This window comes from Lasioglossum baleicum, chromosome 9 (genome assembly GCF_051020765.1).
Source record: "Lasioglossum baleicum chromosome 9, iyLasBale1, whole genome shotgun sequence".
Lineage (NCBI taxonomy): Eukaryota > Metazoa > Arthropoda > Insecta > Hymenoptera > Halictidae > Lasioglossum > Lasioglossum baleicum.
Genome location: NC_134937.1, coordinates 9,156,675 through 9,176,443, shown reverse-complemented (window position 1 = coordinate 9,176,443; position 19,769 = coordinate 9,156,675). Strand labels below are relative to the sequence as shown.

Sequence of the window (19,769 nt, the reverse complement as noted above, 5' to 3'; positions counted from 1 at the left end):
ATAATGTGAACAATATTTTGAATAATGGTACAGCAATTTATAGTGGCGCCTCACAGAGTCGCCATGCGAGCGCTGAGGGTTAAAATGTATCACACACAATTATGCTATTGATTAAGAAAGTATACGTCTTAATATTGTATATTTTTCGAACTCTACATGAAAATTGTATAAATAAATTATAATTTATTTTGTTATAACTCTATTGTGATGTAATGTCATGTCATGTCAATGTATACAATAGACAGTTTGCTATTAGTTGAAAATTAACATTTTACAAACAACACCATGATTGACTTTTATTTATCGATAAAATTTTAAGACGATGAAGGACAAGCAAGCCTCTCTTCTACCCACTTTGGGCGGGACTGGTTATTTATTTTAAAATCATGTATCTTCTCGATTATGTCTCGAAAGATCTTCACTAGGTGCTTCCGGGTAGCGGATAGATTTGTCTGTTCGGCTACCACCATTTCCCACTTTCCATTGCGATCTTCGAACGGTGATTCATTCCGTAAACGGAGACACGGATCAGCCATAAAAAGGTCATACATCTGTCCGTAAAACATTCGATTAATTATCCGTTTACCCGACTAATTGAATTTCAACAAAACGTAAGCAATGTTTCAGCTATTACACAGACCTGTTTAAAGATCTCATTAGCACGTAGCGAAGCATCGTCTGCTAAGTGGAAACCTTCACTACCACTGGCAGGAGCTAGCGAAAAAAGAGCAAAGTCTCTCCTGATCTCGTTCGGCTCGACCAGCATTCCGAGCAGAACGACTACCCTGGTATTCCTGGCCACGGCGAAATTGCAAATGGCATCGTATGGTATTGGCGACGGTTTAGCGGTGATGAATTTCTATAATGCGATAAACCCATTTCTATTGGACGCTAGAAAAAGAGAACCCGTGAAAATTAGAGGATCCAATTTTAGACGTGCGCGCTTCCCAGTCCTTTGGATTCGTGAAATTGCTGTGACTGTTTGATTTAAGCCCTTAATGATGATTTAAGCCCTTAATGATGATTTAAGCCCTTAATGATGATTTAAGCCCAGTACGTTGTGCTGGTAAGATAAGAGAAGCGATATTGAAATGGCAAACAATTTTTTTCGGGACGCTGAAAATCCCTCTCGCAATCATCAACGTCGTAAAAAACCTATTTACAAGATCTCGGTCAATTCGTGGGGATTTTCGGACGTTCTGGTCCGTAACTTACCCGAATTAACATGGGCATTCCAACGATCGGTACCCCATCCATCACTTTCACGTCTTTGATCAACAGATCGTCGAGACTCAATTCGCTGATATCGTTTCTCGCTTGGATAAGACGACTATACACGGTGTTTCGATCCTCCAACTGACAATCCTCGGAATCAAACTGTTTGACCAAATGTTCTAGTCGTTCCAACGATTGAATGTCGATTGGAGTGGTGCGTTCGGTTTTCTCCGACAAGTTAAACGTGTCAACCAAGATCGGACCTGTTAGAATTCCAATTAAGAAACGAGCGTCAAAACCAGATCTTTAGCCATCGTCGTACCTCGCAAAAGCTTCCCTATCCGGCAGTCCGCAAACTCCGGATGTGTGTCCAGAAAACGTCTCGTCACCAGACTTGCGCAGCTTCCTACAGGTTCTATGCAAACATCTCTATGGTGCCACGACCAGTTCGCATCACGTGGTCGATGATCAATCACCCTGATTACAGAGTCTGTTAGAAAAGTATCCTCTTCTGGAAGGGCGTGGTGATCGACGAGTACAACTTCTAAAGTTGTACCAGCCAAACTGTCCTTCAGTTCTTTCAAATCTATTTCATCCCTGAAAACGAAAGTAATAGTCGATCACAGTATTCTAAGCACCCCAATAAGTACAATTCTCCTAGGGCTTGATCTCAACTTACCGGAACGTCAATAAATCTGGAGAGACGGTGTGACATTTAAAAGAATAGACCACTTCTGTTTTAATACAGTACTCTCTTCGCGGTATATTCATCAATGGAATTATAGCCACTGTGTTCGACTGGTCCGTCTTCTTTGTGTCGAGATATTCTAAGTATCCCTGAACCAATGCGCATACTGCGGAATCCAAGTCGCATGTGCCGTTACCCATGACAACGCGGACTGTGTCGAAGCTTCCTAAAAGAGACTTAAAAAACGTGTACACTTACAATACTGTCGATAACAATGATTAAGGAGCGAAGAACATTTCAACGCTATTGATTTCTTGGGTTACCATGGGTTTGTCGACAACTCATTTGACCGACACTGTTTTAATCGATACGATTTGACGGACAGTAACGTTCGTCAACACTATGTTTTCGTTGACAAATGATTTGACCGACACTATGTTTTCGTAGACACGGTCAAATTGTTCATTTGTGTGTACCTATTAATAAAGTTTGTTTATTTGAAGAAATGCTTTGTACTTCTCTTCATTTGCTATTATACAAGCAACTAAATGCGTCTAGAACATAACAGTGATAATAACGATTAGTCAACATTAGCAAATACGAATCAAACCTGTCACTAAACACGGACTGTCGATGAAAGCAGCAGACATCGACAATTTGACCGTGTCTATGAAAATGTAGCATCGGTCAAATCATTTGTCGACGATTTCACAATGTCGAGGAAAACATAGTGTCAACGAAAGTTATTGTCGGTCAAATCGTGTCGATCGAAACAGTGAAGGTCAAATGAGTTGTCGGCGAACCCATGGTAACCTGATTTCTTATCTTCTAAAATACATAAAATTAGGGTAAGGTAAAAGCAGCAATAGTTAATCAGTGAAGAAAAATTTGCTGCATGAATAACAGTACATAAATGCCTTTTATCCTTTATTAAATAGAGAGACTCTATGTGTAAAAATGCTGTTCGAACTTCTTCCATTGTGTAACAAAACTAACTCTTTTAAAATAATTGTTTTACTCAAATTTTACTTGAATTTGATTTGTTCTGTTTTAAAAAGTTCACGCAGTAGATGGATCTGTAGTTATGTAAATAAATACAGTCGACACGTGGTCACACCATGCTGACACATATTTACGTCACGGACGTGTATATACGTACAGGCAAATTTCAATGTGTAGTGGCTACAGTTCTTCGCGAATATTTCAGAAACTACAGCTGAGCGGCGCTTATATGTATAGGAAAAAGTTGTTCAGAACGTTGCGTTTTACAACATGTTTAAATTTTATCAAAATCGGTGAGGTGTAACATTCTACGCATAATTACCAAAATTTATTGGCAACAATACATCCCTAAATTTCGAGTTCGAGCGAAACTTACCAAAGCCTCCTTAGACTCTTGAAGAAACTCGTCCATCGAGCCTGTATTAGACATGGTTACTGCGATAAATACTCTGATCTGATCGCTCCAACAGTTTGACACAAACAGTGATGGTATTATGGCATAATCATGAGACGACAAACGACACAAAAGTTCGACTGCGTCTGCGCAGTGCCCAATTCTACTTATTCTACGTTGTACAGTCGATCGCGAAAGTCTAGCGAACTTCTAATGTCAAAGAAGAAATACCGATATTGCACTTTTCGCGTGCATCGATCACTTTTATTCGTTGGAGTTGTACAGACAAATAATAATGACCCTTACATTTCGGTATTTCGGGTCACGTGACACGGAATCCCATGAAGCGAACGGTCTGTTTGTGACGTCAATCGTGGGCACCCTTAGACCATATAAACTTATAGTATGTACAATAATGTACATACATCCGGCATAGGTATAGGATTATGCATACATAGGACGCAGTGTTCCAAGATAACGGAGATCTGGTGTCCACAAGTCACGTCACAAGATAATTCAAAATGGTGGAAAGAGATATAAAAACGAGGTACATATATGTAAATACATATACAATATACAAGTACACCAAGATTTGACAGATGCACTTTCGCGACGAACTGTACGCGCGTCAGTGACGTAGCTCGCTGACGCTCGGAAACACTCGACCTCATCCGGGACTGGTCGGCAGCGTTCGGAACGAGACCGATAGCGAACGATTCGACGTCGGTCAACGTCGGTGTCGGTGTGACAGTAATGTCCGCGATTGCCTATTCTACTGTTCCGGCGATCGGCACTTTTTAGCGCGCGCAATGTAACGAGCAACCGTACAGGTTTCGCTTACGTTCGACGGAGCGATATTCCCTGGGGAAAACGGCAATCGCGTATTCATAGTTCCGCGCACGCATAGTTCATCTACGAGCATGTGTTATCTTTGCAACGAGACCTACATATACGTACACGCGAGATTTCGTAATGGTTGCAACGCTACCGCGGCGCGCTGACGTTGTTCTCGACTAGGGGTTCTTTTGGTTCGTCGTGACGAGCGACGCTAATTCCATCAAACGACAAAGAACCGCAGGAAAGAACGAAAGATAGAGCGCAAGAAACGAAACGGAGTGAACATGATTTCCAAAAGGACATTCGACGATTCTTTATCCACGGAGGTTGGTTCTCGCGAACGATCGAACGAATTCGTCTTCGATCAGCCAATTTATTCGCTTCCATCGATTCTTCTAGTCGTCGAAAGTTCATGAACGCTCGTTGTTGTGAGAAACGTGTCAAAACGAGAAAATTGAGAAGAGAAAGAGTAGAGGGGCGAGGGAGGGGGACAGTGTGAAAGGGGCGGAGGTGGTTGGTGACGGTGAAGGCGCGAGAGAGGTGGAAGGCGGGTACAGAATACAGAACACTACAGAACGAAAGTGAGAGATCGTGTGTGTTTGCAGCGATATGTTTGCATATCGATAGTCGAACTAATCGTCGATAATAGTGTATAGAATCGTTTTCTCAATTTAGATTTACAACCAGTCGCGATCTCGAACACTAAACTTCGTTTCGCTCGCGGTTCAAGATCCAGGAATACTCGGATACTTGCGCAGTCGTCGACTTAAAGTACTTATTCGTCGTTGTTAATTATTTTCGGGAAATTGAAAACATCAGAATCCTCTTAGACATTCGACCTTACCAAATATTTACTTACCAAAACTGCACGGACATCGAGCTACGATATAAAACCGCAGTCGGTAGCTATCGATAATGTTCGAAAGCGATGATCTTCGATAATTATGGATGGTATCATCGATAATTCTCCAGTGCCGATGCGTTGACGTACCCGTATCTAAATACTCGTATCTAATCGTAGAGCGCAGGACGCGCGCAGAGCAATAGGTTAGGAGTGTCGTTGACTTGTCGCAATGCAATAAAACGCGACGATATGGAGCAAAACCAAATACTAATTAAAACGTGCTTCGTTCGCAGTGTTTAAGTTAAAGCCGCAACCATTGCTACGCTTATTAGATTACAAGTTACTTTCCGTCGTTATTATCGTCACTCTCCTTATCGATTCATAACCTTATACAGTGGCCCGCGTTAATATTCTGACACTCTTAAAGAGACGATAGCTTTTTTAATATTGGAATACGCGACTTGGATTTTTTTTTAGAACTTAGAACAATTAGTTCGCCACATCACAAGACGAAGAAATGTTGAGAAAGTTGCAATTAGTCGGAATTACAAAGAAAATACTAAAAGTTGTCTACAACTTCTTCATGTGGGCCTATATTGAAAATTTAAAAAATACGTTTCGTAGATCTGTGCAAATAATATATATTCTAGAAATTTCTTAAACATAGTTCTATTGTTTTTTAAATTTTCAATGTAGACCCTCGTAAAAAAAGTTGTGGGCAACAACTTCTTTTCAAACAACAACAATCTTTTCAAAATTTCTTTCTCGCGTGATGTGGCAAATTAATTGATCGAACTTCTCAAAAATATCCAAATCGCGTGGTACAATATTAAAAAGGTTATCGTCTTTTTAACGTAATTTCAACGTAAACGTATGCTAAGACGTCTGGACACGTTTAGCGATGCTTAACGATCTGCTTGTTGACAGATGCGGATAAAGGATAGCACGTAACGTGGATTATTGCGGAAAAGAGTGGGTGGAACCGGAAAGGGAAAGGGAGAGGGAACGGTAACCGGAACCGGAACCGAGGGCCGTGTCTCGAGCTCCGAGATGCGATTCAACAAGCAAGAACTGCTCACTCTGGCTACACAACCGTCGCAGAAATTCGAGAAGGAGGGTATATTGTACGTGCGCGAACGACAAGAAGGCTTCTTTCGCAGAACAGAGAGTGAGTGATCCAATTGTTGGCAAATGCGAATGATACTAGCGCGAGACCGATACTAGCGGGACCCCTCTTCTCTAACCAACCGATTCTACGTACATACACACATGTATTTTGCCGCTCAGGCCCCCGAACAGACGCATGTTTTCTTTCTCCCTCATTTTACATTGTACATGTCTGATCCTTCGAAATAAATTCACGTGATACGGAAATTCTTCGTCTTTTGTTTAATGTAGAGCCCATCATCTGTTTCCAAAGTTTCAATGCACGAGTACAAGCATACAGCCCTTCCAAAGTCTGTGGACACTTTATACGTATATTGTTTATGTTCTGCTGCCATTGTACAGAATCCAAATTCGCTCGTCACGCATGACGTATGAGTTCGATAGGACAGAAATAGTTTGGATGTTTTGGAGGTACAATGGGAGACAAAACTACACGAAATTCGAAATCCATCAATATATTGGCAATGAAAGCGATTCATGAGTATATTTACCCTCTGTAGCTATAATAAATGATAAGACACAAGAATTTTTTACTGAGAAAGAAAAATATTTCAACAGTCAGCTGTATTCAGTGGTCTACACATCTACATCAAACTTGTAACAGTTTATAATTTTCTTGCTCTGTAACTGTTTAGCGAATCCTAATAAATTTTGAACATAATTAATTACATGATTTTGACTGCATATAAAAAAACTGGAGTTTCTAGTTGCGTTTTTTCAAGGTTTAAATAGTGTTTGAAGTGGAATTTTATTATTTATTTAAGACGTGTTAAAATGTGCAAACTTTCAGTTGTTATAATTCTTAAACGGTGCAGTGAATCGAACCCGAACTTTGGTAATTGCATTAATTTGGTAAGAATTATATCTTGTCAAATTTTCAACAATTTTGTTGCGATTTTATATACCTCCAGAACATCCTTAATACGAAATATAGTATTGCAAGGGACTCGTTGCACGAACGAACTTCCCTATTTTCATAAACAGACGAATTCGACTACCTATAGGAGGCTGTGACTTTGAGCTGATCCTGAATCTCGAAGATATTTATATTTCGTCATTACTCTCAGCGAAATGTGTTACCTTTCACCTGAAAATGTGTCCACACACTTTCGAGCGGCAGTGTACATGTGTATATTCGCGTGACTCGGACTTTGAGATTCGTTTTCCCGGCGCGCCGCGTTGCGTCGTTGCACCGTTGCGTCCACGAGATCGTTGTATTCTATTCCTGGATCGGATTGGCTGGAATTGACTTGACTCGATTTGAATCGGATCAAAGGCTGCACTGTACCTTAGGTAACCGGAAATATTTGCCATTTTCTCATGCAATTCTGTAGCATTTGGCGAGAAAATGCCAGAAATTCAAATTTCGATCGTAGGAAATTAGTGGTTCAAAAGTTATGATTGTTTAGACACTCGTAACTTTCAAAAGTTACAAGGTACATTGTTTAAACACTCATAACTTGTGAACCACTAATCTTCTAGGATGGATACTTGGATTATTGCCATTTTCTCGACCAAATCTACTGGATTATATAGGAAAAAGACAAAAATTTCTGGTTACCCAAGTTACGGAGCAGCCGTACCAATTCCTACACGCAGGACTTGAAACAGCTTTGAAAAGAACTGTTTACAACCACTATGTAAAGCCCCGTCAACCAGTTATGTACCAACAACTTTTCCGAGCAACTATTACTAGGAACTGCAATTTCCGATTACTGTCTGTTTTGGTTATGGTTCCTTCTTTGGTTTCCGTATCGATTTCATAACCATTCAGCAGAGTTGGGCAAAAATTTAATCAACGATTGACGACTAAATTTCTACTTCAATTGTTAATCGCAATTAACAATTAATCTCCTCGTTTAGTCGTTAAAATTGTGGTTAACGATTAAATACTTATTAATCGTTAATTGCGATTAACGATTATTAATCGTCAAACGGATAATTGATTAATGATTAACTGCTGAAATTTCGAAATGAAATACGTAATCAGAACTGTATGAATACCGGAAAAAATGTAAACTGAGTTTAGGTGTACATATTGTCGTTTGGTCCATAATACAAATTCTGTTTACGTGCTTTTATGTTTTTTTTCGATGATTCCTTTTTAAAATCAACGATTGACGATTAAATCAATCGCCGATTTTTCGACAATTTCTTTTTTTAATCGTATACATTAATCAATCAATCATGATTAAAATTTTAATCGATTAATGCCCAACTCTGCCATTTAGGCCATTATAACGATCTCATCATCGGTGTAAAGCGTAATTGAAACAGATAATATTTGAAAATTTTAGTTGTTCGTAACGGTTATTCGGGATAAAAGTGTTGAAGTACTGCCTACGCGAAACGCCAACGCGAATCCAATTGCCCGTGTACGAAGAATTTGTCGACCTCGTGGCATCCTATAATTACAGGGTATCGTAGCTTCGCAACACAACCCGAACCGACCATTGTAATTTTTTATTTTCCAACGTTCGAAATAGACGTCTTTGCGAGGTAAGCATCGTAAACCTTGCTCGTCACTTATCTTTATGCACACTTTCGATGATTCTCTTATTTGCGCCACTACTAACGTTACTACCACCGTTATCTTATCGCCATCTTCGTCGTTATCTGTTACTTTTTTTTTCTGAACGCATCTGGTAGAATTCGAGTCGTCCAAATGGAAATTGAAACTCGTACGGTAATATGATCCAAGGAAAACCGTAACAGGAGGTGTAGCATTGCGAGCAGAGCGATGATTTCTTTAAAGGAGACTGTATATTTTCATTACCATTAGTGTCAAGTAGTTGTCAAGGTCAGGTGGAACCCAACTAGTTTATTTTTGGTACTGAATGTCACGCGAAGGTCGTTGGATTCGGCCTGACTTTGTCTATTACGGGGCAGTAATGAAAATATACGATCTCGTTTGAAAAAATATCGATCACCTTGACATTTCGGAAAGTAATAATAATTCCGAGCTAATCGCGTTCCTGTCTGATATTTTTTCTCGATGGCAGTGACGAGCGAGATATTCAAAGGGCTCGAGTTAAGAGCCTTCGACCATTGCCGTTTTTAAGTGGAAATTCTCATAAACGCACAATTTCATTTCTGTACAAGATGAAAGAATAGAAAAATGTTGACAGGCATAAAGAAAGAGAGATCGGATAGTAAGTATTTGTCGTAGAGACAACGGAAAGTCGATGCGGCTAGCGCACGCTTCGGACATCAGCTGTCGAGTGAGACGACACTGCAAGCTTTCGGAGAAATTGAAAGATACCTGTAGCTACGTATAATTTGCAGGTACAGGTAAAAAATCTGACAACAAATTTCAAAAGGGAAAAACGCATAAGACACTGCGAGACTTCAGTTGCGTTACCGCCAGTACGAGTAAAGGTATAATCGAGTTTTTTGTTTCATTTTTTTCCCCAAGAAAACGTTCTCCTTATTGCTAACATATAACTCGATTTGTTTCACCTCGCGATTAACACGCTTGACGCTGTAAAACCGAGTTTGAGAGAAAAAAAAAACAAGCTGTACATACATTGAGCTCCTCGAGCACCGACGCGCGGCACGCGGCGCATCGGGAATCCGCTTGGTGCTTTTCACTCTTGTCGGTGTTCCATTTTTATCCTTGGATATGGGTTCTCCTCTACTTCGCCGAAATTCCATTCCTTTCCTCTCTCTTTTCCCTCGTTTTCGTTTCTCTTCTGTTAGTACCCATGGTTTTACCGAACAAACGGTTCAGCGAGTAGACACCGAAGATCGTGGAAGGTATTTATTGGTTGCACCGGCAGTTCCGTTTCCAAAAATACGTCGCATGTCCTCCTCCTGTCCTGCGATTGTCTGCTTTCATAGATGTCGTGTTTATTCTGCGCGTTTCACTGCACGCCGCGAAACTGTTCTTGTTGCGATACTAGATTATTCGAACTAGAGCTCTTACTAGTTTACTATCCGAGTATTTACTCGAGTATCCGATCTTCGAGCCGAAGACATTTCTCGAGAGGAGATACCCGAGGTCATTATAGCTGTCCACACCATTCCTATCGTTCCAGTCTCGCAACATACAGTTACTCGAATTAATATTCGGACGCTCTAAACGGGACGATAACTTTTTTAATACTGCACTATACGATTTCAACTTTTTTGGACAGCTAGAGCAATTAGTTTACCACAGGATGTGAAAAAATTTGTTTCAAAAATAGCAGTTGATCGGAATTGTGGACAAAATACTGAAAGTTGCAATTTTACAACTTCTTTATGTGGGCCTATATTGAAAATTTATAAAGTACGTTTTGTAGGTCTGCGTCAATTATGTATATGGAGTGTGAAAGTTTGTAAGAATTCTTACTTACAATTAGATATAGGCCGAAAATATGTTTCTTCTATCGATCGTATTTGCTGATAATACATTTTTAAATGTTTTCGGCGCAACGGTTCGATCGTTTATTACGAATTATAAAGCAACTATGCTAATTGTCAAACAAAATCAACGTTTCGATCCTAGTTTGGATCTTTTTCAAGATTTATTTGAATCGCGTCTGTAAATTAAATATGTTATAGTAATTTTGAAAGAACAGAAATATTGATTTGAATATTCGTAATAAACGATCGAACCGTTGCGCCGAAAACATTAAAAAATTTATTATAGGCCGAAAATCGTGAAAATCTGCAATTTTTCTTTAAACGTTTGTAGCTCGTTGCAACGTCGACCGATTTTGACGAAATCTTTCAGAACATGTTTCATTGACACAGCTCTACAAAAGGAATTTTTTAAATTTTCAATATAGACCCACATAAAAGTTGTAAATTCAACTTTTAATATTTTTTCTATAATTCCGATCAATTGCAATTTTCGAAAAAATTTCTCTTCGCATCCTGTAGTATACTAATTGCTCTAGCTTCCCAGAACAAGTTCCAATTGTATAGTACAGTATTAAAAAAAGTTATCGTTTTTTTTTAGAGCGTCCGAATATTAATTCGAGGATATAACTGTATGTTCTCGAGTGTGGACAGCTATTATGACTTCGCGTGTAGGTTTTGCACTCAAAATTCACCTTTTTTGTAAATCAATTTCTCCCATTATGAATACTTGAAATTAGTAATTACTTTTTCTTTATTTTTTTTTACAAAAACTTAAAAATACTTTATTCGTAAAACGTTGAAATTGATTTGCAAAAGGGTGAACTCGGAGTGCAAAACCGTTATCTTCTTTTTCCAAAAGAGACTAACCGTAAAATCAATCAATTGTATCAACCAAATCAACTGAATCTGTTTGATGCGGGAAATCGGAAAGAACGGCAGGCTTTGTTTTGTACACAGGTGCGCACGGAAAGCAAATCCAACATGCATGCAAGTATTAACATACACCGATTGCGTCTTGTTTCTTTTTCGTTTTTTTGTTTTCTCTTTTCCACCTTTTTCCCTGGTTTTCGAGATCGCGTCTCTCTCTCACTCTCTCTTTTTCTCTCTCCCGCGTTTTTCTTTGTTCACCCGATCGCTGTAAGGTAAAAGGGCGGTTACCAGCATCGTTTTTTTTTGCTTTGGTATTTACATTTTGATCGCGCGAAGGCTTCTGATCGACCGAGAGTTGTTACGTTCGACGATGCTTTTTTTACCGTTCATAATGAAAACGTTACTACCTCTCTGTTTCTCCTCTGTTGAATAGTCAGCTTCGAGAGGTGGTGCAGATTGCGGGGGAACCTATTGTTTTATTTCAAGTCGCGGGAGCAATGGTCGGAACCTTTGGGAGTGATAATACTCGAACAATGCTTTGTTCGAGTGGAACAACCGAGCAACCAGGTTCCCTACGGATTCAGCATAGGTAAGTCTCTCTTGCTACTGTTTCGTGTCTTTCGTTTCGACACGCAGCGGGGAAAACGGCCGATTTAGGAGTGGCGAATTCTAAACCGCATGCGGCTCGTCGACAAACAGCCTACGGTTGATTTCTGTAAATCAATTTCACCCGGTTTGCAAATCAAATTGAATTTTTTTACACTTAAAGTATTTTTAAGTAAGTTTTTGTTAAAAAATCAGATCAAATGTAAATTAATTGTTGACTTGCAGAAGGGTGAATTTGGAGTGCAAAACCTGAAAAACTGGAATTATTCGGAATGCAGTGTGATTCCGTATTGAAACAAATGATGATTCCACATTTCTATTTACAATTATTTATCTGTTGACCGATTTCCCAATATGATAGCACATATACAGTGCGAACCACTATTTTCAACGTTAAAAAATAATAAAAATTGCGGAAAGGTCGAGATGAACAGACCAGCGTGTACAATCAATTTCAGAAATGATTACAGTTCAACAAATTGCTGGTAAAAGAGTTTGACATGCCTGTTCTAAACGCTACTAATAATCGATAATTCTGTCTCACATGTATTCTATACAAAATATTGTTTTTGTTAAAAATAGAATTGAGTACAATCCTAAATAGGTCGTTTTCCCCACTGTGCGGTGAACCAAGGTCAACCGAGGTGAACCGAGGTCATCGAAGATCGTTCGAGCTAAAACAGACGATATCATTATTGTTTCAGTATTCGAGGGAGGCTTGTTTCAAGCGTTGGGCGCGAATTCAGCCGAAGAACGCGACAGCTGGTTGCAGGCTCTCCAGCTGGCCAGCTACGAGTGTATGCGAAGCCAGTTGTTGGCGCTACGGCAACGAATAGAGGCGTTTAGCGGGCACAAGCACGACACAGACATCCAGATGTTACGACTTCAGCGTGGGGTCTCGACAGGTTTGTATCAGCGTTGCGTTGGCGTGATGCGCTTCTAAACGATAGTTTCTTCAAGGACCGTCGCATTTTTCGAATTCGAACATTTCAAACGCTGTTTCTCGCGATCAGACCCGGCCGAGATCCCGATGTGCGAGATATCGTTGACCTGTGACAATCTTCTCTGCGACGGGCATGGTCGGCCGCCGAATCCCGTGCTGGAGATAGACGTTCAGCCGAAAGGATCGAAAACGTGGATCAAGTACGCGCGAACGGAAGTCATGGAAGTAAGTGTCCCGTTCTCTGTCTCGGTGTTCTCCTTTCCAGCGCCTTCTCGTTTCTCGATGAGGATTTTCCACCAGTCGAAAGCGCCAGAATGAAAAAAGATATCAATCTAGAACGCTGTCTCCCTTAACCTGTAACTACCCGCGCTGGTGTAAAAAGTACACCAGTACAATAATATATGTACTGTTCAGAGCACGAGAGAAAACTAGCGGGAGGGGAACGGGGCAAGAGGAACGCAAAGGCAATCTTCTTTCCCCGTTCCCTGCCAGCTAGTTTTCTCTGCGCGGGTAGTTAAAGGTTAAAAGTCCTACTTTTACGTTTACGAGACGTAATTTGCATTATTCGACTGCGTGTCGCTGTCCCAGCTTTATGAAAATAGCTAGATGCGCAGCTTTATGCTTCCGAGTAATGCAAATTACGCCTGGTAAACGTAAAAGTAGGACTTTTGAGGGAGACAGCGGAGTCTAGATTGATCATCTAGCGCCTTTGACTACTGAAAAGCCCCATCTTTGCATTATCAACAAATGAGAAGCCTAGCTTCGTGCCCTTGCAATCCTGGAAGAGAGAACACCCTCTTGAAAAGAAATGAAACAGGAAGAAACAATATGGTTCCGTTTGGTTTCACAGCGAAGCAGCAATCCCGGTTTCTTAACGACCGTCAGCTTCCGAGCGAGCGACGGTTTGAATGCGGACACGAAAACGAGGATAACAGCGTACGACGTTAGGGAGAGGGTGAGTCAAACGGCCACGCCGATAGGGAGCGTGATCGTGACGCTGAACGCGATTCAAGATACTCCCAGGTAATTTGAACGGCTCTCGTTTCGCGAACGCGTTTTCCCTTCCTTTCGTTACGATGTCCGTCGAGCTGTCGCGTCTCTGACTAGCGATCGCATCGTTTCAGGTTGAGGATACCGTTGAAGTCCGCGAAAACTACCACCGTCGGCTTCTTGACCATCAATGCCTGGAATCTGGAAGCGGAGGACAAAGGCAACAGCACGGAGAGTACTCCGTCCAAGGAATCCACCTGCGGACCGAATCAACAGGTACAGGCTCTCTCTTTTTCCAGCACACCGCTCGCTTTACGCTTATGCTTCTTTGCTTCTTGCTTTCTGCTTTTTGTTTTTTCATTTGCCCATTGATTTTCATTTGTTCCGCTCTCGCGATTCTACAGATACTCGCGCACAGACGATCGCAATCATTGCCTCCTCGTCTGGGAACGAAAATCAAATTGCCGCATCAGGGCCAGCTGAAGCTACTCTTCGCAAACCCGTACGTGCAAACGTACAGGTGAGTTGGAACGAGAGAGGTACAGATTTGGGTTTGCAATCCCGTGGGATAGATGTGAGATTTATTTATTATAAACCCGCAAAATTTCCGGCATTTCGCATCACTTGTTTAAGAAATGCAGGACTAAAAATGACGCGGGATCCTGCGAGATTGCAAGCCCTAGTACAGATCCGATGCGTCGTCACAGCGAAACTTTGGCTTCGGTTTTTGCAATGTTCAAACCTTCCAGGTTTCACTCCGGTTTAGGCGGCGACATCTGTGTTCATGAGATCATGGCCGAAAGTAAACTTTGCTTCCAGTTCCCGCAACATTTACTGTGAGTAACGCTCTTTTTATCGATCTATTTTCTCTACGTATTTCTATTCGCGTTGCTTTCCTCGATGCTTATTTGGGAATCGAAAACGAACGTTCGAACTGTTTTCTCAGCGCTATTTGGATTCAAGAGGAGAAGGAACTGCTGCAAGAGGTAGCTGGAATGGGAGAATTGCGGGAACCTTGGCATACCAAGCAAATCGAGTTGCTCGATCGTCATCTGCACCTGTTGCACCTTTATTCGCAAGCGAAAGAGAATTTGTCAGCCTTCAAAGGTAATGATGCGGGTCTAGTCTCGCGAGGCGACGCACAGTGGTCCGGGAGCTCGCTTTTCGTGGCCAAAATTATTCTTATATTATTATCGCTCGTTGGATTCGTCTCGATACCAGTTAGAATATTATGGAATAAAAAATATACTATTCTGGCTGTTATATCTGCCCGGAAAGTTATCTGAGAGATCTAATATTTTGAATTTCGAGGTTTCGAAGGGTTTTTGTAATTTGAAAGTCGGAAAATTAAATTTTGGCGACAAAACGCGGGCTCCAGGACCCATGTGCGACGCTCGAAATCCGTTTCATGCGTGGTGTTCGTCACTCGTTTCTTTTTACCTCTTTTTTTCCTCCGCAGGTAGTTACTTCAAACGATCGCTGCGCAGAGACGACAGGACTCTCGAGTTCGCACCCCTCAATCTGCATCTTCAAAGGATGTGGGTTCACAACGACACCTTGAACAAATGCGGATTCTACGACCTGATCACAGTTGGAGCGTTCACCGCTCATTCGCACAAAAGCAAAAACGGAGGTCTTATAAGGTAAGCAGATCTGAGGAAGTTAACCGCGTTATCGGTCAATCGAAAAATCGGAAATTGATTTTCGAACGATACTCACTTCAGGTTGGTGCAAGCTCTAAAGGAATCGCCGACGCGCGGCACTCAATTGTATCAGGGGACCTCGAAGATCACTATGGCGCACGACGCGATACAGGCGATCAAGCAGCTTCGTCGGGACGTGGTCGACGCGATGCGCGCCCTGATGAAACTGGCCAAGGAGAAGCAGACCAGCGGAATGTTGCCGATCTGCGAGGACATGATTACGAAAACTAGAATTCTGCTCAGTCTTTGGGATCCCGGTCTAGTCGAGGAAGCATTAACGTTCCTCGAGGAGTACAAAGTTGCCAAAGTTCACGAAGACGCTAACGAGGAGACGCATAACTTCCAGTTGAAGGCCCATCAATCCTTGTCCCCGTTCAAACGCATCACGCAACAGCTGAATTTCGATTTGAAGAGTCCAGATTTCGACGATTTCGTCACGCCCGACACCCCGGAGTGCGTCAACGATCTCTGGACCGAGGAGAATCAGAGGAACAATTATCCGTCTTTGTTTCTCTCGAAGAGCAGTCGTGTCGTGTCGAAACGTATCGGTTCGATCGATGCCGAAGACGCCGCGATCAAAGAGAAATTTGTCGTTTTTCCGAGAGCCGAGGAAGGTATGCGCAGAGACACCGAGAAGAACGTTCTACACTCGCCGATATACGAGAACCGTGACGAGAAAGTCAACGACAACGAGGACGAGATCCGCAACGACAACGACAACGATAAAGACAACGACAACGGCAGCAGCAGCGTCGTCAACGATCTTGACGAAAGCTGTCGTGAAAACGATCGTGAGAACGCAACGTCGAACGCAACATCGAACGCGAGCGTGATCACTGACGCGATCGAAGCCAGCGAGGACAAAGAGGAGATGAGAGGCGACCTCGATCCGTGCAAACGATTTCTAGACACTCAAAAAATGTGCAATTCACCGTCCGCGAACTATTATAAACCGACGGACGAGCCGGAGCCTTGGGACCTGACACAGCTGAACATAGAGGCGAGCGTGATGTGCCTGGTATCTAAAGTGAAGTTCCTTTGCGGTCGATGTAGCAGCCCTGCTGTTCGATTACGGAACAAAACTGTTGTCAGGAGAGCGCAAAGTTTGAAGGCGTGTCATCCGGCGAACAATCGGAATCCGAACGTAGAAGTTGTGACGATTCAGCCGAAGAACGACATGAAAAACGACGAGTCGAGCAAGCTTCTCGAGTGCGTGGAGAGCCACGCGGTTGCTCGTCAACATTCCAGTCCTGGATTCGACAAAACTACACCGGCTTTTTCGAAAGCGAAGGAAGGTAAGGGATACGGATCGGTCTTTCTCCTTCTACCGACGCTTATCGAATCTAATTTTCTTTACGTTTGGAATCGACAGTGTGCCAAGCGGTCGACTCGATGACCAGAGTGATCAAAAGCAATTCGGGACAGAGGAACAAGTTTATCGAGGGTCTAGACTTCGCCTCGATCGTTGACTGGACCAGCGAGCTCAGACCAAGTATGAAAAAGTTACGGCAGGCTATGGACGGACTGTTGAAAACCGCTAGATTAACGCACTCGGTGTTTCGAGTGCAGGAGGACGCGAAGATGGCTCAGCGTGCCTGTAACGTGCGATACAGACGTGACGTGTGCTTCAGTCAAGCTGTAGGTTCCCTTGAGTTTTCTTTTTTCCTTTGCTGTACATGCTGTCCTTTTTCGAATAGTCTGAGAAGTGCATTCATAGAATAGTGAGTATACTGAACCGAAGGTATCGTGTAACGGTCGTGCGTATGGTTTTAGTTGACCAGCTTGGTGTCGGGCATTATGGCGAAGCTTTGGTGTCACAGACCCGATCCGATGTTTCTCTTGATTTTGACTACGCTCGGCCCATTGGTCTCGTTCGAAGGTCTTCTCAGTTATTACGGGGACGAGATAGACATGTGGGGAGACATGGCCGTCGCTGTCGAAGACATGCACACGGTCACTTTTACGTTGACCAGATGCGGTATTCAATCGAGGTACGTAACCGCAGTGTACACCTGTAGGTACACCTGCGTCTATTTTTATACTCCAGATGGGATTAACCCTTCGGGGACGACATCGGTATACCATACAGATTACTAACATCGTACAATATCCATCATACAGAAAGAAACCAAAGGGTTAAACACTCGAAACGTATAGCAAACGCATTATTTTAGGGGTTACCCTGGGTTGGTCGACAGCTCATTTGGCCGACACTGTTTTCATTGACGATTGGACCGACAGTAACTTTCGTCGACACTATGTTTTCATCTACACGGTCAAATCATCGACAAATGTCTTCATTGACACGGTTTGGCCGACACTAACACGGTCAAATCGTCAATGAAAACAGTGTCGGCCAAATGAGTTGTCGACCAACCCAGGGTAACCCTTATTTTAGACATTGGTTGCAAGTATGTGTTTCTTTAAATTAAATATGTGTTTCTTGTTTGGTTGCAGACCCCCCGAAGAAAACGGCAACGTTCCACTGGTCCAAGTGCCTTTGCCGAGGGTGGTTGGTTCTCGCTCCGCATTAACGGTGATGCTTCCAGTGCCAGACGCGATTTATTCGCTGCTTCCGTTAGTCCCTTCCACCAGACAAACGATCTCGTTCAACGTCACTCCGGTCTTCTTCAACGTCGGAATCAACGAAATGGCTTCCTTGGCGGAAAGCCTCGGGACCACCAAACCACAGGAAAAGAGCAACGCGGACAACTACGAAAGGTTAAACGAATACTACCTGCGATTCAAAAAGCTCAACTTGCCCACGGAGGCGGCATCCACTCGACGTAAGATCTTCCTTTCCGTTCCACGTTGAAATTGTGTAATCCTGACGTTTTTGCATTTGACAGTTATATTTGTTCCCTTCAGTCGGTACGAGATCGCCGCTCGGCCAAACGCTGGCGGAGCTGATGGCCAATCTGAAGACGAGCGTCCACGCGAGAGTCAATAAAAACGTAGAGATTCTACAACTGTCTTCCCAGATTTGCCGAAGAATGCGCGGACTACGATTTACCAGCTGCAAGAGCGCGAAGGATCGCACCGGCATGTCGGTCACTCTCGAACAAGTCAACATTTTGACCAGCGAGTACCATTTGGCCGAACACGAGTTCACCAGGGCTCTCGATTGCATTCGCAGGTTTGTTACTTCTTCGAGAAGTTCTCGGTCCCGATCTGAAAACATTTTGCGAACGTTACGTTCTGTTTTCAGCGAAGGCTGTCGTCGAGAGAACACGTGGAAGAACATTGGAATCCGAAAGTACGCGTTCAACAGTCTGCAGATTTTGACGCTGCCCAAGCTGTATCGTCCACCAACGGGCACCTACGGATCGGCGCAGACATAAGTTTCTTCCATGCGAGTCAGTTTTGTGGCCACGAATGCGTCCAAGAAAAGTCTTACCGTTATTAGATATATTCTAGATTCGATTCGTGCAATTCGTTGAACCGATTCAAGAGAGTGCCATTTAATTAGCACAATACCACGGGATTAGAAGAAATCACCTACCTACGTAGAAGACGTCGGATTCGTTGAGAAATTGTATTTTTATTATTTCTGTACAGAAAGTTTTACTCGATAAGGTAAACATCGTTGCATCGACCGTCTACTTCGCGGAGGAAGTATCGCGACGTAGCTCTCTCTCGTCGCCTCTCGTTTCGCGTTCATCGTTTCTTGTTTCTCGTTTCTCGTGTCTTACTTTTTAGGAGTAAGGTCAATGACGGTGGATGATGCGACTTAGGAAAAAAATCGATTGACCTTGCGTTCACAGTATCTTTAAAGATTTCTCTTTGCCGAAAGCGGCGGTGGTCGATTCGGAGAACGTTGATGTTCGATCGACAAACTGTATCGGGTACTTCCAGTTTCATACGTCGTTATCGCAACATCGACAATTTATTGTACGTCACCGTACATCGTCGTGCAATGTTCCAAAAAAAAAGAAAAAAAAACAAAACGGTACGAGTACTTCCCTAGAATTCTAGAATTTTAGATCTTGTCAGGGAACAAGCTGTTTTCAATAAATTATTGACCTTACGCAACGAGCTTTTCGAATCTGTTCTCTCCTGCACGCCTCGAATTTCCACGGCAACGTTCGAGCGAACCTACCAAATGAACTGGAAAAGTGAAATAAGTCGATCTACACAGGGTGAACCGCGAATCGTGATCAGTA

At 42.5% G+C, this 19,769-nt stretch overlaps 2 protein-coding genes across 4 annotated transcripts; one reads left to right on the top strand and one right to left on the bottom strand.

Moving 5' to 3' along the window:
• Positions 1-113: 113 nt before the first annotated feature.
• LOC143211907 (exopolyphosphatase PRUNE1-like) lies at positions 114-4,012 on the bottom strand. 2 transcript variants are annotated; one of them, XM_076430029.1, is made up of 6 exons: positions 3,282-4,012; positions 1,895-2,139; positions 1,538-1,812; positions 1,216-1,478; positions 641-859; positions 114-551 (listed from the first exon to the last, which is right to left on the bottom strand). In XM_076430029.1, exons 1-6 carry the CDS (start codon positions 3,333-3,335, stop codon positions 315-317), a joined length of 1,293 nt encoding a protein of 430 aa, XP_076286144.1. In that variant the 5' UTR covers positions 3,336-4,012; the 3' UTR covers positions 114-314. The 2 variants fall into 2 exon arrangements, with proteins under 2 accessions (XP_076286144.1, XP_076286145.1); XM_076430030.1 differs by having other exon boundaries at positions 1,895-2,129.
• LOC143211896 (inositol polyphosphate-4-phosphatase type I A) lies at positions 3,997-19,633 on the top strand. 2 transcript variants are annotated; one of them, XM_076429994.1, is made up of 18 exons: positions 3,997-4,462; positions 5,908-6,148; positions 9,433-9,525; positions 11,798-11,953; positions 12,675-12,875; positions 12,984-13,138; positions 13,764-13,936; positions 14,038-14,179; positions 14,308-14,423; positions 14,653-14,739; positions 14,850-15,010; positions 15,363-15,546; positions 15,628-16,901; positions 16,979-17,244; positions 17,380-17,597; positions 18,064-18,392; positions 18,475-18,742; positions 18,815-19,633. In XM_076429994.1, the coding sequence occupies exons 2-18, from the start codon at positions 6,031-6,033 to the stop codon at positions 18,945-18,947; spliced, it is 4,074 nt and encodes a 1,357-aa protein (XP_076286109.1). In that variant the 5' UTR covers positions 3,997-4,462; positions 5,908-6,030; the 3' UTR covers positions 18,948-19,633. The 2 variants fall into 2 exon arrangements, with proteins under 2 accessions (XP_076286109.1, XP_076286111.1); XM_076429996.1 differs by lacking the exon at positions 9,433-9,525.
• The last annotated feature ends 136 nt before the right edge of the window (positions 19,634-19,769 follow it).